The 27,298-nt window shown below is 49.5% G+C and overlaps 1 protein-coding gene across 1 annotated transcript in view; it reads left to right on the forward strand.

The window, feature by feature from the left end:
* Positions 1–27,298, forward strand: part of LOC128279039 (uncharacterized) — a 104,650-nt gene that overhangs the window by 66,891 nt on the left and 10,461 nt on the right. Inside the window, exons 2-3 of the mRNA XM_053017759.1 lie at positions 5,633–5,724; positions 23,043–23,110. Coding sequence (XP_052873719.1) covers positions 5,633–5,724; positions 23,043–23,110 — 160 coding nt within the window. The remainder of the gene's footprint in view (positions 1–5,632; positions 5,725–23,042; positions 23,111–27,298) is intronic.

Raw genomic sequence — 27,298 nt, forward strand, 5'->3', positions numbered from 1 at the left:
CAACAAACGATGCTCGATGGTCGAGACACACCTTTCGCAATGCATGTGTCCTTAATTTCGGTTACACGCCGCCGCCGTGGTTGTTTCTCGGGCTCTCCTCGGGCGCGATCGACCGAAAACGGCGGGAACCGGGAACGTGTGCCCGGCCACCGGCCCACCCGCCGGCCTTCGACGTTCGGCTTATGCCGTGCCGTGCTCCGGCTCCTGCAGCTTAAAGCACACAGCGGCACGGCCGTCGTGCCGTCTTTAAGGGCGCTGCTGCTGCTGCAACAGCACCAACCCCCGTGGCCGTGTGTCGTGTGAAGAAACAAACAGCGGCGAGAAAACAAAACACGGAACCGCTTTTTTGCATCGCGAAGGACTGTTACACTGCCATTCGAGGCTGGCCGGTTGTGCATCGAGAGGGAGAGAGCACCCCTCCGCTACCCCGGGCCATGTGTGGCTTTACGTACTAGCGGAATTTATATTTCCGCCCGAGCTCTTCTTGTTGAGCGGTTTGGCTGGGAGCATGGTTTCTATGCTCCAATGCAAAATCGCCTTCCGTGTGGCGTGTGTTTTTCTTTCCATCGTTTTTTTCCTTCCTTCTCCGCCGTTTGGTGTTTTTTGGCTCCTTTCGGAAGGATTGTTTTGCGCGAGGACCGGTCCCGGTCCTCGGTTGGCCGAAGATTTACGCAGAGCCAAGAATTAGTCGAAACTCCAAAACCGGTGGCTTGTACTGGGTTTGGGCGCTTGTTTGCATAACGCACGGATGCGTAACGAGTTCGCGGATTTTTTTGCCCGAACTAATCGTGTGAGGTATTTGTTTAAGCAAAAAAGGAGATTCCATATTAAAAAAAAGCAAATGAAATGGAACAAGAAACACGAAACAATAAATTTAAATAATGTTGTTAGCCCACTGCACGTAAAACGGTCCCAAAATTCTAGGAAAGTCCTGCCACTAGCCCTGGCGTTATTTTTTGTGCCTTCAACCCGGTCAACCGGTTCGTGAGGGCCCGTGTCGTGACACTAACCCGAAATTGCTCCCATTTTTCACGCCTCAACACACCGACCTGGCGCGATCCAGGATGCTATCGCTCAGCTCTCACCGTCCGTCCGTCCGACCGACCGAGCCGAGCAACTTCAAGGATGGTGCTAATGTTGTGTAAACATGCTCCCGCTAATAGATGTAAGCCATTTCATTTGTCGTTTTTAATTCGCTCCGGAACGGAAGCTCTTCGCCGGGTGCGCCGGCACGAGAGCCCGGACCACAAGCGAAACATAAAAACAATGGGACCGGGAACCGAAAAGAAAATGGTGCGAAACACTACGCTACGAGCCAGGAGCCAGGGGGCCAGGAGCCAAGAAGTGAAGTTTAACAACAACAGAACCGGGCGCAGGGAAAATCAGCACCAGCAGCAACCGCGGCCACGGGCTCTCTCTCGTACCCGCTCATTATGAAATAATAATAAGTTTTTCCTCTAATTCGTAATGTGTTTCGCCCGGCGCCCTCAATGGGGTGTGAATGGAAAACTTTTCCGTCGGCCAACCGACGAACTCATCGACACCCGTTCGTCGGCCAATGCGATGGAGGGTTTCCCGGGGGCGTCCAGATGGCCAGACGGTGCCGTCGACTCGGCAGGCAATAATAAAAGATGAGCTGGCCCGTTGTCCGCCCATTTCCTTGTGTTTCCTTCCAAGAAGCCAACTTCTAAGTTAGTGGCAAGAGATCGAGAGAAAAAAACATGCACGGTGCAAAATATCCGACAGGCCACGGGTCCGGAACTCCCCGAATGAATAAAAAGTTTCTCTCGGCGATGCATTAAAAATGCATGTCCACCCGCTCGCGGTTAACCACGGGGCTTCCTGCCCACCGGGGGATCATCAATTTGTCATCTTCCGGTTCACGACAGGTTCCGGCGGTCAACCGCCGTTCCTTCGGGGACCACGTGGTCGCGATTTTTTTCCGAACAATCCGAACGCGGTATGCCGAAGGAATTTACGAAAAGCTCTCGGTACACGGTCCACGGTTAGCCCACCGCTGGTCCTGAGTTCCTGGGCGCAAAGTTTCACAACACAATCTTTCCCCGGCGAGTTCCGCTCGAGTCAGTTAAGTTTAATTTCAACTCATTTACCTCGTTGCGAACGAGTGAGCGAGAAAGAGTTGCAAGTGTGTGTGTTTCTGAAAAGTTTACGAAACGTGGCCAAAGTTATCCGCTTCGAAGACGGCGGCGACAGCGTCAACGGTATGGTTTCAACAGTTACAACGTGTAACCATGTTCCGGGGGGGCGGGCGGTCCCGCCAACCGGTCGGTGAGAAGAGCTCTGCTCTGTGAAACTGCTAGTTTCGGATTATGTCAACCGGATCGGACGGCCGGCGGGCTGTAGAAGACAGCCTGGAATTGATCTTACCAATTAAGGACTTGACGCGGAAATTTGGAACCGAAACCCAACTTTGAATGGCAACGGTGCCACTTGGCCCGGGGTCGGAGCGATGGCACTGGCATCGTTGAGGATCTGTTTCGCGACTCACAACTGATTGTGGACCACACAACAAATTGACAAACTAATTTTTTGTTCGAAATTTCTGTGTTTTGTTTGTTGTGTTCTTAAATAAAAAGTTAATCAACAAAAGGAAGCGAATAGCGAGTTTCTTAACATTTCTTGTTCAAAAAAGAAGTTACAGACCGTGCCGATTGCCATGTAGCGGAGATAGTTTGTACTTCGTATTGGCAGCGAAACGCTGTTCCAGTTAAATTACACTCAACTTCGCCACCTTTTTAGCATTTAAGTGAAAATATCTGTTACGAAACACACTTTTCAATATTTATTCTATTTTTATAGTTTAGTTTAAATTTGGGCTTTTTGTTATTTATCGATTATCAGTTCCAGTGAAGCTTGTTTGGAGATTTTTGCAAGAGATGATGCAAAAACCAGCATCCATCAGCTAACTTTCCAGTCACCAGTCCCCGATTTGCGTATCCTTTTATTTTCTCTCACAAGCATTATTGTCCGAAAATAAACATATTAAGTTGGGCAAAAAGGTTGGGCATATTAATTTGGGCGTTTCAAAGCTGATGCTTTTCACTTCAATGTTCATTGTTTTTTTGTTTGGTCCATTCGTTTATGAGTTACATGGTGTTAACAATGGAGGTTTACGAAGAGAAAATTAAGTATATATACAAATTATGGTTTTATGTTAGGGCCACCGGCCAGGAGCTAAAGATTAACCATTAAACAAGTTTAAGCCATTTACTCAAAGTTAGATTCACAAAGAAGCTCGATGTTTGGGTGCCACATTAATTGACACCGAAAAACATAAGGGATCGAATTGTCATCTGCGAAGTTTTTGGAAAACGGAACGAAATCGACCCATTTCCTAAACGAATGAGTCTGGGGATGAGAAATGGGTCACTTAGGACAAAATTGTGTGAAATCGGTCGTGGTCTAAGCGTGGTGAGGTCGGTGGCTTAACAGGTGGCCAAACCAGGAATAACGGCTAGGAAGGTTCTACTGGGTATATGGTGGGACTTGAAAGGAATTGTTTATTATGAGTTGCTGCCGTGTGGCTAAACACTAAATTCAGATCTCTAGCGTTAACAACTGCACCGTTCGAAGCTAGCAATTGACCAGAAACGGCCAGCATTGGTCAACAGAAGAAAAGTTGAGTTCCATCCAGGAGCTGGAGCTTGGTTCGGAAGTTCTAATGCATCCACCGTATAATCCTTGCACCAAGTGAATGATACCTTTTTCGCGCATTACAAAATTTCCTGAGTGATGAAAAACTGAGATTAAAAAAGGATTGTGAAAATGGATTGCATGAGTTTTTCGCCAATAACGACTAAGCCTTCTACAGGTATGAAGGTATGGAAGGAAGGTAGGAAGGAAAGAGAGACATTATGAAGGTTTTTTGAAAAAAGCAACACATTTTCCAACAAAATAGTGCATATTTGACACAAATCGGACCATCCGAACATCTTAAATACAGTTTTGAAACTCACGCAAAAATAATGAATTTCTTTATCCTCAACCTAATATTTATATTTAAATTAAAATAATTTTAAAAAATAGTTCGCGATTGCGTAAATTTCAATGAAACTCAAGAAAACTTTCTCCGGAAATCCATTTTCGTGACGCTCGAATCAGGGCCCAAAATTATACATCCTTTCTGCGGAACGAGTGCGGATCGCAATTGGTTTATAGTTTATCAAATGAGGCTCCAAACACAACGGAAAAGCACTTTATGAGGTAATTACGCGCTGTCAATTTGAATTTTTATCTTATAAGTCTCGCGCGGCAAAGCAACACGCGCGCAACTAGCGCCAAAGTGGAGCGCACTAAGGACGATTGCATTTCACACGCTTCACCGTCGGTTCACCGGTGCGTGACACGGGCTAACGAAGGTGGCTTCAAGGTGCTTTCACACGTCTTCCGCTTATCGTGCGGGGACTTTGACACCCGGCCCGCTGGGTGCACCGGGCGGCTCGTCACGTACCCAAGGCCACTACTAGCGCCTAGCACGCTGACCATAAAACGGTTCCAAAGTGGGCTCATTTGCATCGGAACTCCTTGAACAGCAGTTGCGACTGGCATGCTAGGGCGATGACGGCAAGTGACGTTCTAGCGACCTGCCACCTGAAGTTACATCATAATCTATTACAGACCCTCGAGAGCACGGCAGGTGTTGACACAGGGCTCTTCGCGGGAGTCTCTTCGCGTCACAACAAAACAATCCAACGGTTTTGGTCAAAGATCAATCATTTTGACGAAACACAACACCAACGAAAACGCTAACTAATTGTTAGTTTCAGGCGCCGGAAACCACTCCAACTCGAGTGGGTCAACCCAAAAAAAAACACCGCTTCCGCTTCTGGTTAACAATTTGAAACCGATGGCCATCACCACGGGACCGGAAACGGCCCTGACGCCTGCGGAGGAAATTTGTTAGCGATCCCGCGATTAGGCTACGGTAGACGGTGGCTCCGAAATGAGCTACTAAATTAATGACCCCGTGTCCCCGCGAGTTCCCCAGGCGAAACACCTCAATGCCTGACCACGCGGTTGCGCGCGGAAGTGTTCGCGGACCGGAAACATATTCCGCGCTATCGCTTCCACATTATCACTACATTCGGCCCGAGCTCCGAGTCCGAGAAAGTCCGAGCCACTGCGACGGCCACAGGCAGCCTTGGATTGGCCGCTAGGCCAGGTCCAGTCTGGGGACCGGAAATGGTACCGGAAGGTGTTCGGCAAGAAACCACGCGCCCACGTGCCCACGTGCCCGGTGCACGTCAGATTGCGTTTGATGTCTTTCCTAAGGTCCTTTTTTGCGCCGATGCAGAGGGCGATACATCATTCGTGAAGGTGGCATGCCAACGAGCCAGTTGGTTGGGTAAGAAGGTGATAAGCATCGACATTTATTTTAGCTAATTAATCAGGATGTTCCGGTGGGGATAGAAATGTTCCGATTCGGATTCGGGTACCCACTTCCCGGATTGGTAGACGGCTAAATAAACAACGTTAATAAAATGAAAAGAAACCAAACTGGAAATAAACATCGCTTTCTTACGATCGTTTGCTGATAAATGGAACATTTTTCTACGATTTTAATCCTACAATCTCTTGCTCTCTCTCTCTATTTACTTTCTCCCTCCCCAAGATGGCGAACCGATCAAACTTCCGGACAATTTGGAGAGTTTGCCCCGGGCCGACCATTTCCCAACCCAGCGACACCGGTGGAATACTAATGAGGTAAGTACGGGCGCTCGTATGCCAACAATTGTTTTTATTTCTTACCCTTCGTGCGTTCTTGGGCTGCCTTTTGCCGGCCCCCGTTCGAGAAGAAAGGGTGACCCAGCTCCCAGATCCGATTTTTGTTTCGGTGACCGGAGCATCAAACCGGGTTACGGCGTTTTTCTCCCCTCTGCTCCGAGCTGAAAATCACATCAGGAAATTGTTTGCCATTTTCTCTCACACAGTCACGCCGCCACAGAAAAATGAGATTGAAATATTTTTACCGAATTCTTGTTGAAACTTTGCTTTACTAAATTTCTAACGGTTTGAGAAATGTTAAGCGCCAAACAGTGGAAACAATCTTCCTTAATTGGCTTATGGTTATTTTAAATTTATTTACGACATTCCAACATGAAGGAAACTTTTCAATATGAAAAGTTTCACTAATTGCAATAGACGAATGGAAATCATTAGCTGAAAACTTTTCAACGAACGTAAATATGTTTTCAGTTGATTTTATGTAAGTACCTACTCCGTTTCTCCGTACTTTCTCCGTTGCGTAATCTATTGTTACTCTCGTCAGGTTACACTGAACCAAAAATAAACTACAAAAAATAGAATCGATCGATAAAAGTGCAACCGGCACCGGGTCGGCATTTTTGGGCGGATTGAATTGTTTTATATACACTTTTTATTAGATTATGCCTTTGGCCGTTGGCAGTTGGGCTGCTGAATGGGTTAAAGTGGCCGCCTTTCTTGAAGCGATTTTCCGCCTTCCTCGATTGCTATTGTTTTCCCTCCACACCATCCCCAGAACCCCAGAAGTCGACAGAAAAGAAAAGGAGACGCAAAAAGAAAACTCGCCCGCTTAAGTTCCGTTCCCTTTCCCGCGGCTGGGGGAGAGAGAACCCTTCAAATCAAAGAACCAACGAAACAGTTAACTTTGTATCCTTTTGAATGGTTTTCACCCCGTGCTCACTTGCCTCTGCTGAGCGCCCCCGCGGGCGCCTCGAGTCTTAACTGCATTATTTGCTATTTTCTTCAATGACTTCGTTTATTTTCACGTACTCAGCGGCGGCACCCACCAACCGCCGCCGCCGCCGCCGCCGCCGTTCGACGTCAGCATAAGTGACATGAAGGCGGGAACCCCCCCCTCGTAGGTGCCGGGGTGCATTTTCTGACCAACCCTTTGCCTGGGCCCGCGTGCCCTTGTTGGCAATCTACGCGCGCACACGAATGGCACAGAATGTAGTTTGAGGGTGGTAAACATAGGCCGCCACCAGCCACGGGATTTCGCACACTCGCCGATCGATGCACACTTACTCGGTCGGCGGGTGGGTGGGTGGCCCACGGTGTCTTGGGCGGAGTGCAACCCGCCCGAGGGCAGCGGCTTTTCGCAATGCTACGGCACGATCCGGCGCGCAGTAAATGGCCTCGAGGGTCGTTTGGTGTTTCGCGGTTGGTTTCCCTCGGGAGGGGAAAACACCTCCCCCCCTGTGGTCCGCGTTCCTTCTCCCCGTTTTCCCGCCCTATAGCCGGTCAACCGCCGGGCACCAACCGGTTCGCTCGCTTGAAGCTGATTGTTGATTTTAACGTCCCCACACCGGGACTCCGAGCACCGAAAGGGCCCCCGGTTTTTAGGGGGGAGTTTTGGGTTCTGGCCACGTCCGGGAAAGGTGCGAGAAACATCACAGAGGGAAAAAAAACGACCACCCGACCGAGGAAGGGACGAGTGAGCAGGAGGCTTATTACGCTCGATCTCGTGGCGCAAAATGTGTGTACGCGGCCAATAATAAACTCCCGAAAAGGATTACCACCCACCGAAGCGCGAAGGGGGCGGGAGACGGTGGACGGTGGGATCGGGAAGCGAAACGAGAGGAGGTTAGATAAGCCAGCTCGTCGTGCAACCCCTTTCGGGCCCGGCGAGCGGCCACAATAGACAATCCTGTCAATGGGAACGAAACCTCGTGACCGACGCAAAGGATGGGGTGGTGGCGGTGTTCCCTCGGGGGAAGGTGTTTAGGGATCCTTCGCCACTGCCACCGTTCGGTCACGGAAAGGTGTGCAAAGTGGCACTTTTGGTCGGCTGGTGGCCGGATGTTCGGCGGTTGTCCCCGTGACCCGACACCGGCCGCGTGCTGCTTGTGATGTGTGGGTTAATTTTGTGTCCCTTCAATGGGCCCCTTCGCCGGTGATGGTGATAAAATACATATTTTATAATCTCATTTAGCTAGTTGCCCCGCGTGCGCGGTGTGAGAAAAGTGCGTGCGTGTGTGTTCGAATGGAGATTTTCACGGAAAAGCCAGTAGGAGCGAACTTCTGAAAGGCACTCTTTGCCATAGAAAATCTATTGTTTGTTGATTTAGTGTTAGATTTATCATACTTATTTGTTCTTTGTTATTCCATCTCTTAAATCTGGCACGCAATCATTTCGTTTCGAAATGTTTTTTATTTCTATTTTAATATTTTTTATTTCTTATTTCATTTGTTTTGTTTGTTTTCTTAGATACGTTGTTTTTCTCAATGTACTTGTTAATTTATCGTTTTATAATTTTAATTCCATTTGAACTGAAGTACTTGAAGGCTTTTAAAAACGGTTTTCTATAATTATAGTTTATTTTCTTTTGTTTTCCATTTCAAGCCACTTTGAAACAAAAAACGAACGTTTTAGAAATAAACATGAAAGAAACACCTAGGAATTGATTGCTGTCTTCTGTTATTCTATATCTATGATTTGTTTGTAAACTTTATTGTGAACCAAAGAAATCCCCCACGCGGTGCCAAAACAGAAATCCTAAACAAAGTAGAACGGCGCTGATTGTTTTGTGTTGTTCAGTCTCGGTTGCCCGCGGATCGGGGGAAAAAAGCAGGAAAAACAATCATCAAGTATTTGCGTCCCAGACGTCATAAGAAACGTCACACGGATGGAGTCCTTCTGGAATTTACAACGTCCTTTCTGCTTCTTCTCGAATTCGCCGGCCCGAGCGCCGGATCGAGCCGGATGAAAGGAAAAAAAGTCCTTTTTTATAGCTAAAAAGGACTCTTAAACTTTAACCACAATGCCGAAACAGGCCAAACCGTTCGAACTCTTCCGGCTCGATTCGCCGGCGCTTCGACGCCGGCCGACGTGGATCCTCGTGCTGGCCGGGCTGGATCTGGCTGGCTGACCACCGTTTGCCGGAGCATAGCCGGCGATAAATATTTTACAAAGAATACCTCACGGCCTAACGCCTTGGCCCCTTCCGGAGTGGGATCGGAAACCTGAAGCCACCCCGGCCGGCCGATCCGCGCCCGTTGACCATCCGGAAACCGTGGTATGATTTTTGCACTTCAACCACAAACCGCCACCGGGGACAAGGAAAGGACCTTTTGTCCTTTCGCCGCTGCAACGTGCAACAGTCCCACGGACCTGGGGCGGACGTTGGGAAAAATGTGGACCAGTTTCCGGCCCGATCCCGCCGGGGCGCTCGGGGCGAAAGTTCACATAACTCTCACTTTGTTTGCATAGCCGACCGGATCGGGACGGAGAAAGTTATTCGCTGGCGTTCCGGGTGACGATCTATGCTGTCGGTGGCGATGGCGGGCATTGGCGGCGACGACGGCGACCAAAGGACCAAAGCCAAACGATAAACATGAAAGAGCAGAGCAGCCCGGAGCTCCTGGGAGATGGCCGCAAGCCAAACTGGCAAGCGGCTTTGGCGAGCCTGACCTTGCACGGTGCACGGTGAGAGTCCCGGCGAGATGTTGTTTTATTTTCTGTCCCATCGGCCCCGGCAAGCGGCATGCGGCGTCCGTCCCGATACGCTCCGGATTGCGATGGGCAATGAAGTGGATAATCCCCACAAACAATCGATGTAATCTATGTTAACGAGTGATCAACACATTATGTTTTGTTTCTCGGTACGTGAGCTCGTGATATTCTTATGTTTCGAACGGTCACACGATGAAAAGTCAATCTTAAAGGCTTACGACCTTGCAAGCATCATGTAAATAGTCTTAAGGTTTACCGCCAATTAGCAAAAGGCTCATACCTGCCAAACCTGTTATATTCTAGTATTTTATAAATTTATTAGACAATTTGTAAAAGTAACTAAACTGAATAAAACGTGTAAAACAAAATGCAAAGAAACATAAAATGAGCCACTTTTACTATGAAATCATCTAACCAAAAAATACAAACAACGAACTAGAAAACAGGAACGTTTTTCGTTGTCGCTCGTGGTTCAAACATTATAAGAAGCGCCGGAGTGTATCGCGATACGTACCAAAGCGCGTTCGACTAGAAGTATTATTGCACTCCGGCGCAGCAGAGTGTCTACTGCGACGCCACGTGCCATAAATAACTGTCTGGGTCCGTTTGTTTACTATCAGCCCCGGCCAGCAAATCATTCTACAGACGACCAAAAAAGAAAAGGACCAACGCAGCCACGCGCTCACTTCTTACACTCGCCGCTCGTGCAATTAATAAAATGGCTGCTAATTTTTATTGCTGCCCGGAAATAGTTTTTCCTGCTGTCACTTCCGCTTCTATCTTCGATCTTTCTTCGCACTTCGCGCTTCCGGTCTCCACGGGGCCTCAACTTGCCAACATTGCCCGGCGAAAAACTGCAAAGTCCCGATACGGTGTTCGAGTTCTTTTACGCGTTTTCTACCGTTCGAACCGGCCAGCTTCCGGTTTTTTTTTCCTGAACCCCGTGGTCATTTGGTGAAATTAAATGCATTACTTTACGAGCGACCTGTTCCGACACCGCGGATTCGAAGCGCGTTTTCCATTTCGAAACTTTTTTTTGCTTAAGTAAAAGCTTCGCTCCGGTACGGGCCGGCCATGAAGGACGAAGACCCGGGACCGCCTGCTAAACACCTTCACTAATTAAAATTTACACTCCATAAACAGCGTGAATCTGAAAGGCCACTCGACCGGCCACCGGAACGAGCACGAGCCTGAGCCGACCCCTTTTAATAAGAAGCTGACGGAACTCGTTCAGCTGCGGCCCGCTGACGGTTGGCCCGGGAGGATGCCGTCCGCCGGCCATCAAGGTGCAGTTAATTTCGCACTTGAAGGCACTTACGAGACACCAGTTGAGCAATAGGAATGTGATTTTAATGACATTCGTTTACCTTTCGCCGGGCTCAAACAGGGACAGTGGCGGAGTGCGAAGCAAAAAAAAAGGAACGGGACAAATAAAATGAATCTGCTACTCAATCCTTTCTACCTGAACCCCCACACGTGCCGGACATTAGACGACAGCGTGGTCAAAAAAGCCAGCAGGACGAGCCCGAAAATGAAACCATTACAGAATGGGAGTCCCGAGAGCCGACCTGGCCCGGGGCTGACCGTATGTTTAGATTGTTATGTGGTCACTTTGTGGATGTTTAGAAAGAGCGGGGCACCACCGGGAGCAGGACGAGACTTGTTGAGATTACGGCAACCACCTTCAGCCGGCGGCTGCTGTGTGACCGTACGGCTGAATTTACTCCGTCCGTACTCGGTGAGGGGTTGACTTCGGCAAGGACGAGCTCTCCAATTAGATGAGATGTGCCTTTTATCACGATATGCCGACGATCCATCCGACGAGTGCACCCGAGTTTTACGACCACCGGTGACTCCGGTGACTGACACTCTGCGGAATGAGTTCATCGTTTAAGCTCAAAAGCATGTTACACTAAACGGTGGGCCTCCGTCATTCATCAGTCCCCGGAACGGAACGGTCCGTGCTTTTCATTTGCATCCATCACTCGCACAGTGGCCCCTTAAAATTAGGCTACACTTTACTGGTTGGCATATGATGTGACTAAAAACAATAGTTCCACAATCAACGCTGTCGCCTGACTGAGGACCATGTGACTTCCGAGCCAATTTTAGAGTCAATAGTTGAGATAGGAGTTGAAATGAAGAATTTGTTAAAGGTTATTCCAAAAAAAGGACTTGCGGACCGTTTCGAGAATTGAAACAAAGGAACAGAAGAAAAAAGAATAGTTTAAAGGATGTTTTGATTAATTAATTAATTCTAGATATTTGTTGGCGAAAGAAGCACATTAGTTTTGTTGAAATGGAACATCAAGAACAAGCTATGTTTCCAATTTGTCCTTCTTCACTGCAGCTTCACTCGGACTGTCTGTTTCGGTGTCGATGTTTTCCGAGACGCACCGTCTTATTTAATCCCAATCTGTGATCCTTGTCGCGTTCGATTCGGCTTGTCGCCCGAAAGCATCGCCCGATGCATCCAATAAGGCCTCGGCCGCACACAGCTCCGCATCCAAAGACTACTCGATTCGGAGAGGTTTAATGTTACTGCTCGGTCCATTGCTTGGCAAAGCGAACGCCGTTTGCTGTCGTAAAATTGACTCCCGTTCCCGGAGCAAGCCCTTCAGGTGCTACCGCGCACCGCGTGTGATCCGCGAGCCCGCGAAAACCGGGCACACGTGAAGCGAATGCAAATGAGCTTCGGACCTGGGAGGTCCAATGTGGGCCAACTTCGGTTCGGTTGTCAAAAGTGACGGGCGATCGGTGAAGGAGCCAGAGAGAGAGAGTGAGAGTGCGTGAGAGAAATGGAAGCGAACAGCGAAATCGTAGGCTAAACGGTGAACGACGACGAACGGGCAAGATAAGGTAATCAACCATGCGCCTCCATTTATGTTGGAGGCTCATCCATCCATCGAGACACACGGCAGCGAAAAACGCACTTCCACGGCCCGGGGCTCCCGAGGCTCTCTGCCCACCCCACTTTTAGGCCTCCAGCGACCTGGCGGTTGAACGCGAAAGTTTAGTTTTCCACCCGAATTAAGTTATTCTAATTTGATCGTAAAAATACACGAAATAGAAATGGTTTTCTCGTTTTCCTCGAGACATAAAATTCGGTAAAATATAACTCGGCATGTGTGTGTGTGTGCGTGGTTTGAGGGGCACCGGTCCAGTGAGGTAGCGCGGCCTGACTCTGTAGAGGGCAAGGAAGTGAGCCGAAAAAAAAATACAAAAAAGGACATAAAAGGCGAGTGGCGTTCAAAAAAAGGGAAATCCACTCCGCGCCTTCGTTGTGACCTGGTGCCCGAAAGTGGATTGCACGTGGCCCCGTGTCCTAACAGGACTCTCCACGCGGCTTCATAAGTGCTCGTGTCTGTGTGTGTGTCTGTGTGGTTACCGAAGCAGTTACCAACTTTTTGTCGAACTTATTTTTGTATCCTTTTTGTACTGTTTGGAGAGCCTGTGCTCCGTGTCCGGAAATTCCAACCGAACCGGCTGTGATGTGGAAAATTGAATGGCCACGTACGGGTTATGTTTATGATTTTCTTCTTTTCTTTTCCGTCGGACTTTCCACCGCGGCTTCGGTTGATATTTAATTCTGCCCATTCCGAGCGGCCGCATCTTCGGAGCACAGTTGCATTGTACTGAGTTTCGGGTTGATGCTGCTCGCCCAAGACAAGTCCTTTGATCAGCAGATAGTTCCCTGCCGGATGCACTTCTAGTGTATGAATAATTTGGAGAAGTGGAGAAAACCCAGACGAGTCAGTTCCAAAACTAACATGCGGCCAACCGACGGCCATCCCAAAAATGTACGTTTGATGGAACTAAAACTAGAAACGAGTCTAAAAAAGAGGTGAAAAACCTCACGAAGGATCTCCGAAAGGATCGGAGATAGCACGCCCCGCGAACCCCGACGACGGTGGGACGCTTCCAGACGTGTGAGGAGCGGACACTCCTCAAAAACCACGGCCCAGACTATCGCTCGCCCGCCGGGTGGCGCCAAGCGTCAAGCTTCCTAATAAAGGACGAGAAAAAGTGCCCGACCGACCGCCCGGCTGGGCTACGTACGTACGAGAAGGTCCATAAATTTCCACCGAACAAAAGGAAGGTTAATTTTATCTCCAGGGTTCGCCGGGTTTTTTTTTGGCGTCGCCCTCCCCATTTTCCACGACACGACGGAGGACAAATTTCTTCGCCAAATTGCTGCCCCTGGTTCCGATGGCCTCAGCTCGGCGTCTCAGCGTGTTGGTCGAGTCGATGGGCTATAGGTTAAGTGATTTCCAGTGGAGATTCCATAAACATTCCGGTGAAATATTTTCAGCCCCGCGGAGGGGACAGGGTTTTCCACCCGTCACTTTGGCTTCAATCACCGGGAAAAAGGGGGCTCCGTTCCGCCGAGACCCCGGCCGAGACCTGAAGGACCGGGCGGCTCGCGTGGCTAATCTTATCTCGTTCTGCGTCCCTGGAAGCGTGGCACCCGAGGCATTTATTTCAAATCAAACGGGGTCTCTCTCTGCAAGTGTGTGTGTGTGTGTGCTTCGGTTGGTTGAATGTGTGTTTCGGTGCCAAGAAAGCCACCGGAACCCCGGATTTTGCACTCCCCCCACAGCCCCCCGTGGTGACCTTCTCCGGGACGGTTTGAATTATGTCTTAATTTATGGAAACCCATTCGAGTTCCGGCTTTTTGGTGAGGGAGCGCAAGACGCGCCATGTTTGCTTGTTGTTTTTTTTGGTTTTGTTGGTTTCCTCCTTTGGGTCGGAGTGGCCGGGAAATGGGTTTTTATAACGGGGCGGACGGCTGGACGGCTCAACGCAATAGCGTTTAGTATGTGGGAAACACCATTTCTGCATTTATTTATGCTCTCCGCGCGGCCCAACACTCTTTGGCCACCGGCCGACGGCGAGGACCGGGGACCGATTTTTATGGATGACATGAGGTGCTTTATTCTGTCGCTCCAACACACACACACACGCACGCACACTTACGGGTGGTCAGCTCATCGTTTCGCGACCCGGAACGGACCCGGAGGCAGCAGCAGCATTCGTCGCATATGTTGAAGAAGGAGCGATTCATTAGACCTGTCATCGTGCTTCACACACACACACACACACACACTCTCTCTCTCTCTTTCTCTCTCTCTCTCTCTCTCTCTCTCTCTCTCTCTCTCTCTCTCTCTCGCTCCAGTTCCCTATTAATATCACAAGAGGGCGCAAAAATAATCAAGGAAAATGGGTATAAATATGAGAAAGCATTAAAATAAATTTTATAGGCCCCGATGTGTCCTTAATACCAGAGGTCGTGGAAGGACATTAGACGCGTCGTTAGCAAGCGGTTCTACTGCCGGGTACCACACTTGTAACGGTGGGCATAGGTCACCAGGCCGCCATAGCACTGCTCGGTCCATGGTGACCCAGGTGGGATGGGTCGAGATGGCAAATCGTCCTTGCGACATCCAAGGGCCTTGGAGCGAGATCTTACCTGTTTGTTACGCAAGGCGACAGGATATCCTTAATCATTGGCCACAGGCTTCTGCTTTGGAGTTCGAAGGCGTGCTATTGGCGTACGCACAAAAGCAAAGCCCTAGGCAGGCAATAACTGTCCGATACCTGATTGACACTTTGGAAACCCCGCTTTTCCGGACATCGATCCTGGACAGGAAGCAGAAAGGTAAAAAACGATTAAAAGCTTGAGAAAATTGAGTTCGGATAGCTCACCAGCCGCGTCATTAATCAGCCCAAGCTGTTGAAAGGCAATTTACACACTCTAGTCCTTCACGCCCCAGGCGCCCGGTCAACACACACCACTTCATTGTTTTCCGATTCATCATCTAAGCGCTGGACCGTGAGGTCCTGGCGCGCGAGTGCATGGCTCGGTTCTTCACACAGCGCCCCGAACACAGCGGCTCCCCTAATGAACGGAAATCATTGTTTGGTAATAATTTATTGCCCATAGCCCGGCTCATAATTGACCTCAATGGTCCGATGCAAAATTTATGAACTTGCTCTCCATGCTCACTCACACACACACACACACACCGTTGCATCAGCATCGTTGCGGCCCGTATGAGGGCCCGTCTCTAATGTCGAAAGGATCGGCCGTATCTTCGCTCAGCTCACTCTGCGCGAACCCTGTGGAACCGGCGACCGGAAGTGGATGCCAGAGATAAAGCGAAAAACAAAATTCCGTTCGCCGCCGAGCGACACCGAAAAACAATGGCACCGTAAGCGAAACGTCTCTTCAGTAGAGCGAGAGAGAGAACAGCAAAAATAACGAGCGAAACAAAAAGCGGAAGCTGCCAGGCCGTGGAAAATTTACAACGTGCAAACGGAAGTGCAACTTGATTTTTATCAAAATTCTCATTATGTAATAAATAAAGTTTGGCCGTTTGGCCGGGCGCTCCGGGCGCCGGTTTTTGGCCCGCGCCACTCGCCTGGGGCCGGGTGCCAACGGCATCACCTCGGGGTGCCCTGTCGCCGGTCCCGGCCCCGGGGTTCGATCTGGCAACGCGATATGTCGTCACCAGGAGCACCCTACAGGTCAGCGAAGGGTACCGAGGCCCTCGGATTCGGGTAGCTCGGCCCCAACCCATTAGCCGGACACGGGATCGGGGCTCGGGAAGCAAGTTCATCTTAAAAAATCAGCCAACCAAAGCAACCCATTTCCGACGATTTTCCGACTTCCACATGGCGCGACATGACGCGCTCCCGGTCCGGTCCGGACTTGAGACACTTTTTCCAACATCCTCGGTGTGCGCGCGCTCTGGCGGACATGTCACAATTTTTGCCTTCCCCGCCATCGCCATTCCATCCATCGTCGCCGGGATGTGTCTCCTGCTGGTTCGCGTGTTTTTCGTTCGCGCCCGTTCTCTTGTTGCGTTGCGCCCTCTTTTTCATGTTTGGGCTTCGAGGCTTCCGGTACTGTTGTTCGTTGGTCCAATTCTTCTCGGGACAGTGCTCTCATTGGTGGTGGTGTCGTGGCGTCCAGAAAGCGCAGCTTGAGCTATAGAAATTTATGCGACTTGATGTCGTCACCGACTCCCGGCGACTCGTCGTGGAATGCACCGCGAGGGGTCCCTCGGCTTGTCAGGATGTCTGGGTTGGTCGCCACTTCGCTCAACAGTTTCGCTGCCCTGGCTGCGCTGCTAGGAACGTGGATTTTTGGGTCCAAACAAAAAACACTCCAGCCGATAGACTACCGAGTCAGCACGGCCAATTGGAGAGGGTTTTATTACGTAAACTTTACCTACAAAACGGCAGAGCTGGTACCTTTCGTACATGTAGGGCTAATGAACTAATCAACATTTTAAGGCCACGTTTCCTTGACCTCATATTCGGCCACAAAATAACTCCCTCTTCCGGGTTAACACCTTCGAAGGCACCTTCTGTTTTTGTCGAGGCAATCAATCACCGTTAGCAGCGCAGGTTATTCGTTCCAGTTCCAGTGCAAAAACACCACGGACCAGGGCGAGCCGATCAATTTGGGCCAACCCAGCCCTTCCCGGACCCGGAAATGCTTCCTTAGGTGGATTCTTCGTTTTTTTATAGGGGTCCGTTTTTAGTTCGACGCTGCGATAAAAACATTCCAACGCTTGGGGTGTTGGGTGTTCGTTAATTTATTAAGACATTTTGAGCGAAATCCTGTCTGACGGAAGTGTTCGACCAGGGGCCACGATAAATGGCCATAAATTAGAACCGATTACCGAGCGGGACCGGGGCAAACGAGCCCGGCTAGTTGCTCTAATTGGCCCAGAAAAGTTAATCACTTTCTTTGGTTTAATCACTTGTTTGGCTTGATTTTTTGGCAGATTCGGTACATAATTTAAAGTAATCCTAGCCGAGGCTCACGAAACGGCGCACCCTGTATTGATTCGGCGCAGTTTGGAAACATTTTCAATCGAAAGAAAAGTGTAGCACGCGCCCAACATATTAACGCCGCCCTTCGGAGTGAGGTTGCATAATTACCCTGTTAGGCACAGCGGGAAGGCTTAGCGCGATAGCTGTAATTTTTATAGGTTTTGCGATAATTATCACGACCGCGGGCCGGGAACCCGGGCCCATAGGCGAAGCGAAGGGTGACCACCCGTGGAGGCGACAGTTTTATGCCACGCTTTATGCCGTCGCCATGTCGAACTCCAAGCCGAACCGGAACCGTTGAACCGGGGCTTGATCTGGATAAAGTGATTAAATCGTTTTCGATAAGCCGCCCTGCGGGAAGTCACGCTTGCGTTTTATGGCGCTGAGGCCGGGGCACTCGGGGCCGGTCGCGAGTGAATTTTCCGTCCCGTTAAGCAGCAAACCTGGGGCCGCTCCTGGCCCCGGGTCCGGATGTGGTGGTCGACAAAACAAAAAACGGACCATTTACATAATTCCCCGTGGCCGATTGCTGGCCGATAAGTGATAATTGTAACCGGGCATTATGATCGAACTTGAACTGTGAAAAGCTCAACAAAACAGTTATTTACAGTGGCCGGGATCTAGCGCTCTTTCTCCCTCTTTCTTTGGGTGGCCTCACCGGCAACCGTTCGAGTTCTAAACCACCAGAACCGGGTAGCGTTTAAGGCGACAACAAAGGCGAAGAAATTGAGACTTCGCTAGCGGGTTTGGTTAGTAGCGCAAAAAAAAGACGAAAACGCCTAGCGACAAACGTGCCAGACAGGCCGAAGGAAATGATGGGAAAAACTTTGCCACCCCGTCCGCCGGGGGTAATTGAAATTCATGCCTACTCTCGAACGAAATCACCCGGCTAGGGGCCAAATCAGGCCAGCGGCCCAATTTACCCCGGGGGCACCGGCTTTCTTGCCGGGCATTAACATTCCGATCAGAAGAAGTTTGCTGCATCCGAACATGTTTTTGAAGCACAAATGAGATCGATCCCGGTTGTCCTTCCCGGTTGGTCCACGCTGCACCGCTCGGTAGCGTCCTTGACGCTTTTGCTGGCCGGAACGGAACCGAAGCGTTAACGCGTGCGGGTTGCATGTCTTTCGCACCGTTGTCAGATGTCGCTCCGTCAGCAAAAGCCTCGTTTTCAAACGATGATCAATTGCAAAAGGAAACAGAGCACACAGAGAGAGGGCGAGTCCTAATTAAATAAGTAAAACCTGCGAACGGGCAGCAATCCGCAGCAAATACCGAGCAGAGGGACTGCGACGGAGAAGAAATTCGCTTTCCCCCGCCACCGAAGGGCGGTCCTTGGCCTAGGGCATGCCAAAAATGATGAACAACCGTCAGCGACCTAGAGTCCCGTTCACAGCGTTACGTAACACCGACGACAAACGGCAAACGGCTTAACGGAGCGAACGGGTCCTAAGGGGATCGGCACGAGACGAAATGGGCGATCTGCCTGATCTGGCGAATGGGTTGGAAAATGAAAATGGCTTTCTTCGCCGGCGCCACAAGCGGGGCCCTGGGTTGGCCTGGTTTTTATCAGATTTATAAAATCCATAAAAACAATAATATGGTTTTAATATAATCATACATTAAATTTTATAGCACATCATTCAGTGTGTTATTATGTGCGAATGTCTGGGACCATCCAACCCACCCAACGAGCCCGGAAGGACGACTGATTGGGCGAGGCGAGGCTTTTTGGCCGCATTCAGGCTGGGTGCCACCTGCCTTGGCAAGACGCGAACGGAACCGACAGCTGGAGAGAGCGAGATAGAGACAGAGAGTGGGCGATAGAGGATCTTGGTGTTGGGTGGCCAGAATCCAAAGGCCGTTTACAAAGGTGCTACGGGGCCTATCGGGGAGAAATTCCATCGACGCCAGACGGCAGAGACGCCAGAGCAGAGCAGCAAGAACCTGCGCCGCTATCCGCACATGAAGACACACACATCCTTCGGTTATTCCGTCAGAAAGCCAAATTGTTATGGCAGTTGTTTGGCCATTATCGTCGTCCGGGCTTTCCGGTGCTCCGGAAAGAGTCTGCTGCTGCCGCTGCCAGGCCGTTGTGTTTATGACCCCAAAGGTGAGGAAAACGGTTCTATTGTCGCTGCCGGCCGGCAGACGCTTGGTCGTAACAGGGAGCAACGATCGATGGGAGCCCGGAGCCCTAGCCCTCCGAGACGAACCTATTACATGATTTATTTTAGTGTCCTTTTTATGGTGCCCCTGCCCGTGTCCTGCCCACCCCCCGGGAAAGGAAGACCGCCAATCGGTTATGGGTGTTGTAGCATGTTTGGTTGCTTCCGGCCAGCATATGGACGGAGATGGTTTGCAATTGCAATCGCGGTTCGGTGATTTGGTGGCACTAGACACTGCACTTGGTGCACTTTAAGTAGGATTCTCGGCCAGTTTTGCTTACTTTGCGAACGTACTCTTTAAACTTTCCCGATTGTTTGTGGTGAAGAAAAGGAAACGAAACGAATTATTTGAAGACGAGTGAAAAGGCAGCGGCAAAACAGTTTTCGGCTGTTCGATTCGGCAATTTTGATGCCTGTGCTGGAAGCCGTGTCCTACGTGTCCCGAGAGTCGGGCCGAGACAAATGCACTTCTGAGCCTGAGTAGCTCACATTCGCAACGGCAGCACTTCTTTCGAGTCCTCCCCTTGTTTTGCACCCTTTTCGAACAGTTCCTTCGTTGAAAATTTCCCTGCGTGGTGTTTCTCGGCGTAAGGAACTCCGAAGGAAACAAACTTCAAACGAACGGCAACAGTAATTTGCTAGAAGACGAACTCAGCCAGCCGTTCTGCTTCCGTTTGCTGCGCGTTCAACGTGGCACTTTTCCATGTCGGCTGCAAAATGAGGCCCAGAAATGGCGATCACGTTCGGAAGGACCGAAGCTACCGAAATTACTACTTTCGATCCGATGCTGCCGATATGCTACTTTGCTTACACATTTGTTCAAAAAACCCGATTGAGGATCAGCACACAGAATTCAGTTCTTGGCGGCAAAGCATTACCTAAAGATCGGCTGCTTCCTTAAACACTAATAATTCTAATGGTTTCGGAAATGAGAAATCCCCATTAATGCAATCCGGCGCATATTTAATGCTTTCGGTTCATATGTTCACCGCTATGCTTGGCACGCCGAAGCAAACGGAATATGCAATTCAATTCCACGAACCATCCGCCAGTGTCTGGGCACAGCTGTTCGCAGGCGACACATGTAAGCATTACGGCCCGCCGCCACCGCTTATCATTACATCGCCCGAAAAGGTTGCAACTCGAAAGGAAGTGCGGAACAAGAAAAATTGCATCCTTACGCTCATTACATGTTCCGCTCGTGCAGCGAGAGAATAGATTGTCGTTTCATTCAATTTGCCCGATTGAAAAGATCCCTATCGGGGCGGAATATGTTGCCCGCTTGCCGGAAGATGGCTTTCGGCAGACACAAGAAAGGCCACTTCCGTTACTGCCGGCGAGCGCCCTAGAAAGAGAGAGCGAGAGAGAGATCGTCGTTTGCATCTCATTAGGGATTGGGGAGTAAAAATCGGTCCGCGTTCCAGCAACAAGCTGGAGCCGGTCCTTGGTTCTCGGAACCAGCATCTTCCGGTTCCGGGGCACCATTTGGCGAGATTGAATTTCATGCTCACTGCCGTCCGCCAGTAAATGTCCTTTAGATTGCTAACTGTTGGCAGCCGTGTTTGGCGAGGTCGCCGCCTTCGTGCTCGTGCTTTGTTCCATTTCTTGGCACCACCGACCGACCGGGGCCGGTTACTGTCTTCCAAGGATATCCTTCGCCGGGTTTTATGCAATCGCCCAACAAAGCTACAAAAAGTGGACCCAAAAAAAATGGTTCGAAAAACACGGAAAAAATTGCAGCCCACGCCGGTTTTCGGGCCGGCGGCGTTTCCCACGCCCATCCGCTAGAGAAAAAATCCGTCCAATCGCGGTCGTCTCGCGATTCGCCGCGAAGAGGGCAGCAGATCCTTCGGGCGGCCGATAAGAGCGTGGGCTGCGAAACATAAACTTAATCCCACCATTCAGGTGGGCCCCGGCCACGAACGGCGCACCACCGGCGCGGAGAAGATAATTAGATTCACGAGCCCTCCGAGGACACGCCGGGGGTTTTCCGTGTTTTTTTTTCTTTTTCCACCGTGGGAATAGAAAGAGCGCGCGGGGCACGATCGCTATCCGTGCGTCTCGGGGCCGCGCGCGCACGCTCGGCACGGGCGGAGCGAAACAGACAGCGACGGAGAGCGAGCCAAAGATAACAGCCGGACCCGGACGGGTGGTGTCCTTGCGTGTCACGGCCGCAGGATCTAGGCACGCCGCGAGCGAGCGAAAAAGAGAGCCGCTTAGAAGGGCGAAGCTTTTGTCGGTGGCCCCAGGCCGAGAGAGAGAGAGAGAGCCGGAGGGGGGGACGGGAAAAAACATAAATAAAACGGCGAGAAAGAGACCGTGGGAAAAAGCTGGCCTCCCAGAAAAGGCCGAGGGTTGCGCGATGCCGATGCGATGAACCCCCCCCTGTGTCTTGTGCCCGTCTTCATCGCGGGCTCGGCGGGACCCTTCGAAGACGCAAGGGCATCGAAATGGAAAAACGACGGAATCATTTCGTTCGTGGGCGTCCGGTGCACCGGAAAAGAGTGGCCGAGTGCCGAGTGGCGCTTCGGGCGGTGGCCGAAACGGGATGGCAGCATGGTTTGCGAGAGATCGGAAAAAGCTGCGCACAGCACCACCGCACCGTGTGGTCTTCGGGTGCCAATGACGACAACGACGACGATGACGACGATGCCTATTAGTGGTGGTGTTAGTCCTGCGTGGGTGGCGGACTCGGAATGGGAAAAAAACAGACAACCGAAATCTCTTTCCCAACACACCGACAGCGTGGGTGAGCAGATGAAATAAATAGTAAATTGAATGCTCCTAGATGAGACGAACCGCTCTCGGGCGATGGCTCACGCTCCGTCCTTTGACACGATTTGAGTCTGCGGACAGATTCGAGCACTAAAGGCGGAATGTACAACTAATGTTTGAGCAATTTGTCCAAAATCTCAGAAGTAGTCGGATCGAATCCCATTCGATCACTTTCTACCTTTTCTGCACGAGGTTTTTCTGACTAAAACTCTGCATAAATTTATGGCCCGAACTAGTAAAGCACTTCGAGACAAACGCTTTATTTTGCTTTTCTTAATGTCTACTCTTTTCAACAAAATTACTAAGTTTTTAATTCATAGAACAGTTAAACAATTGCGTAAGGATCAAAGAGATTCAATGATTGATGGCGGTAATTATTATTTTCTTATCAATTTATTGATTAGGATTAGGTCATGTAAAGTTTTTTTCCAGCATTTATTTTTATGCTCTAAATTTTCCAAGCCACAATTGATAACTTTACAGAATGACCAAAAGCAATGGCTCCATAAATATAGAACAAAATGCTCGTGCTTGTATGTTTTACTGTTTTATTGACTGTTAAAAACTTAAATGAATAAAACATAATTTGATTTGATAATAGCCCTTTCGTAAATAGAATGGTTTCCCAAGACTGGTCACGTTTATAACGGACCATAACAACCTCCATTCCGTTAAAAGGCCATAAGGTTTTTACTAAACATTCATTGCCGTTATGAACTTCAGCAGCGCGTCGATACCATCTCAATCACCACTAATTCCGCCTGTTTTTTACTACTCCTCGGTTTCTTCCCACACAGGAAATTGCCGCCATCCTAATCAGCTTCGACAAACATTCCGAATGGCAGTCCAAGGAAGTGAAAACCAGGTAGGTATCTAGGGCACCGGAACTCTCCACAAGCGCTCCGTTACGAGAGGACGTTATAAGAAACATGAACAAATTAATAATAAACCGAGTCGCGATGCTGGTCCCCCTTTTTTTTGGAGGGAAGGACATAAAAATGTCGCGACGGTGACATTCATAAATTTTTCAAAATATAGCCCATCATCGTCATCAGCGTGGTCGTCGTCCCCGTTATCATCTTTTTTGTGCGCCAGCACCAGAAACATATTTTTCCTTTGGGTTTCGGGCTTCCCCCGAGCTTGGGACCCCGCGCGCTCGGGAAGCGGTAAACGGTTTATGATGATTTCCTTCCAGAGTGCGCGTCATAAAGTGTCCTTCGTTCGTGTCGAGTCGGTGGGTGGTGCCCTTGCCAAGTCCCTGGGCGTGTGCCCGCCGTCGGCGACTGGCTGGCTACTAACGATCTGCTGAAGATAAACGACTCACTCATCATCTTGGGACGTCTTGCTCGGTACTCTCTCTCTCTCTCTCTCTCTCGCTCACCGAAGCGCCCCATCGCGCCCCCGGTTCGTGACAGGACATTCGGGCTTCGTGTCCTCCCGAGGGAAGATTTATTCTCACAAACACGTATTAATTTAACTTTATCACCCCTCGGCCAACGAAGGACACTCGCACGGATATGCTCGCTCTTAGACGGCGCCCACCGTTCACGGCTGGAGCAAGCCGGAATTCTCACGCACCTCCCGACGCACCCCGAAGGTATCGGCACGGACGCAACACCGACCCGAACCCGGGCACACCTATTTATGATTATTGTGTGATGTAATTTTAAACATTTTATTTCCCAACCGACACATTTTTGATGACTCCGTGCCGGTTCGTGCGCCCTGTTGCTCGCCACCAAAGGCCCGCGGGGACGGCTCGCAGGACGGCAGAATAGCAGGGACACGATAATAAAAAAATAATACAACCAGCACACGGCCCACCGCCGCCAACATCGAGTGTTTTATTGGGTGTTTGCATTAGTTGCAAAATTTATTGGCCACCCGTTTATTGGCTGACGTAGGCAGGGATCGTGACAACACACAACCGGCACACCAAGCCTCTCGGACTCGGACCTGGAGACCTACTTTTTGAGGTTTTAAGGGTCGAGTTTTGTTTCGGGGTTATTTTGGGGATATTTAAACCCATCGGTCGGCGGACGGTCACCGGGCCATCGTTCGGTTTCGGAAGCTTTATTAGGGTATTTGTGTATGTGTGACAAGCGGTGCTAGATCTAGGCAAAAATTATAAATATTATTGTTTGACATGATTTGTGCACTGTTTAAAGTGTCCAGTTCCGGGAGCAATGGGGATTGTTTTTAGTGAACTTATGATGTTTGTTAGACAAATAGAAAGATAATGATTACAGAATGTTCATAGAGTTTTAGGCAATTTTATGATGTTATGCAAATCACGGGTGAGTGCTTTTACAACCGAAAGATACGCAAGCGATACGAATCGGTAGTTTGGTGGTGGTCCTTATACTTAGAAAGAAGGGAAAAAGTTGCTTTGGTCTTCAAAAAGTGTCTTAAACACATTAGACATATTTTGAATTTCAGAATGGACCAACTGTTGCTAGCATTTCAACAAATTGACTGTATAAATACGGTTCACAGTACACAAGTTTACAGTTAGGAACATTTCCTTCAATCAGTCAGTCTTTTAATCCTAATTTCTATGATTTTCGCTGCTGCGATGAGTTGAAATCATACAAAGTACACTCTTATGCAGCTTAGAACCAGAGGAATATTTCTCTAATGTCTTCACAACAAATATAAAAATTCAAATATAACGTTAAGTAAGGTTAGGTTTGACCATTGCCTATATTAAGTTTTTTTACTCCAAAAATTTTGAACAGATATACGACAGGATATTATCTAAATGCAAAGAAATACACCAAGTCCGTATACTAAAAACTACGAAGAGTAATTAGAATTGATCCATTAGAGCCTAGAACCGTTATGGAATAAACCACAACATTAGCCTTACTTACTTACATTAGCAAGTAACGTAAAAACAAATAAACATTATCAAGAGCAGATGAATTTGACTACCAATTAACTGCCCGTTACTGCTTTGCCCTGTGTATTTGATAAGACACAACCATTTTGATTCGATACTAATTGATAATAATTTTAATTTAATCATAATACGTGTGTTTCCCTAAAATCTTAACACTCAATACTGAAACTGACGTGAACATTTTTGAGTTGTTTCTTTTGTTTGTGGTGTGATGGCACATAACAATTCGAATATACTCGTACATGTTAAAATGATATATTCAATGTGTTTTTTGCAAACAAATCAGCTAATAGAATTTTTCCGTAATGTTGATATTTTTATTCAAAACCTTCACGAACTAAAAATCTTCCATTGGCTCGTTTAATCCGACGATTCTCATCAAATCAAATTAATACGATGAACTAAACGACGTTTGCCCGATGGAAACCCGCCCCGCCGTTCGGGTCACGTGAAAGAAGTAATTTTTCAGACCACATCCTCATCATCATTTCCTCGGTCGACGCTACAGGTTTTCCCGCAACGACGAAACCAATCAACAAGCCAAGCCACCGGCCCCACCGTGCCACCGTGCCGGATGATTGGCCGGAAAAATTACTCAAAATTAGAAGCGTACGAACCGAAAACAGTAGGCCCGATGTCCTTCTTCCCGCTGCCGAGCTGCCACCGAGGCGCACTCTCAAGTCGGGCGAAAGTTACGCAAAATATGTGCCCCAATGCACCAATGTGCTTGGGCTGCCAATGTGTGTGCCAATGTGTGTGTGTGCACCTTTCCTCGAATTAATTAAAGTCCACACGCCGTCCCTAGCCCGGACACAGAGAGAGAGGAGAAACTTTAAAACGCATTCCAGCGCCCGGTCCGGCTAACAAGGATGTCGGAAGTTCCCGACAAGCGTGGCCCGCCGGCGCTGGAAAAGCGGGCTAATTTATATCCGTTCGCGCGCTTAGAAATCCACTCGCTACGGAACTCGGTGTGTGTGTGTGTGTGTACGCATTGTGCATTAGTTCGCTTCTAAGGCTCCTGCCGCTGGGACCAACGGGTCCGCTATTCGCCCACCAAGGCTTCGGAGCCGACTCGCTCGGCGCTGGTGCTGCGAAAACTATGCGCGCCGTGCTTCTCATTACGTACATTTTTTTTCTTGCCTCTTTCCACAATGTTTTCCACCCGCCACTTCCGGGGAAAATTTAGTCCCGCTTTAGTGGCAGCCGGAAGTCGTGCGTTTTGCACTCTCTCTCGCTCTCGCCTCGCGGGCCTCGGGTTGGTTGGGAAAATATGTGAGAAGTTAATTATTCGCTTCCACCCGGAAGTGTGTCTTAGTTGAGTGTGTCGAGCCGCGTGCCGGACCAACGGTAGCGAAACAGTTGTTCGCCGGAGCTGAGACTGAATTTATTAGCATCGCTGATAAACGGTCGGCTTTTTCACGACGACGTGGTTGACAAATAAATTGGGTTAAGCCACTTCACGGCCGGTTTCGGGGTTAATGCAATGCAATAGTTTCGAGCGGGCTAGCGGGTGGGTGGGTGAGTAGCCCACTCCCGCGCTCCGAGCGGGGCGAGGGTTTGAAAAATGGCAACACTTTGCAGCGGATCGCAGGGATCAGCGCACGTGAGTTACGGTGGCGGAGATAGTTTTGCCGAAGAAAGTAATTAAATGTAAGCCTTGCCGCCGATGTGCTGTAATTGCCGCAACTTGCTCTCGTGCCGTTCCTTCGCCCGTTTCGTGACTGTTACGATAAGAAGCGATTAAACGCATTTAAACAACTGCCGGATAATAACCGGAAGTCGGCTATCTGGCCCGGTACGACGATTTACTCTTACCACCCGTCCCGTGCGATGTAACGAAATTGATATTTGATGGCCGGTCATTCGGGAAAGTGTGATAGCCACTGTCCGGGAAGGGGCCGGGACCTTCTCACCTGCCGGTGTAAGTGTCTCGTAAATGACCCATTAATCCCTAGCATTTAGCAGCCCATCGGCCGGCACCGGTGACCTTTTGCTGGGCCGGGGGTTATGATCGAAATTTAACCACCCCCTTCAATTCCCCTGCTGATGGGATGGCCCAATTCGACCGATTCGCATCGCACCGCCCTGCACCGTCTCGAACCACAGGGTTGTGAAGGTGGAACACTTTGATGTGAATCCGATTTGAAGTGG

This window comes from Anopheles cruzii, chromosome 2, assembly GCF_943734635.1.
Source record: "Anopheles cruzii chromosome 2, idAnoCruzAS_RS32_06, whole genome shotgun sequence".
NCBI lineage: Eukaryota > Metazoa > Arthropoda > Insecta > Diptera > Culicidae > Anopheles > Anopheles cruzii.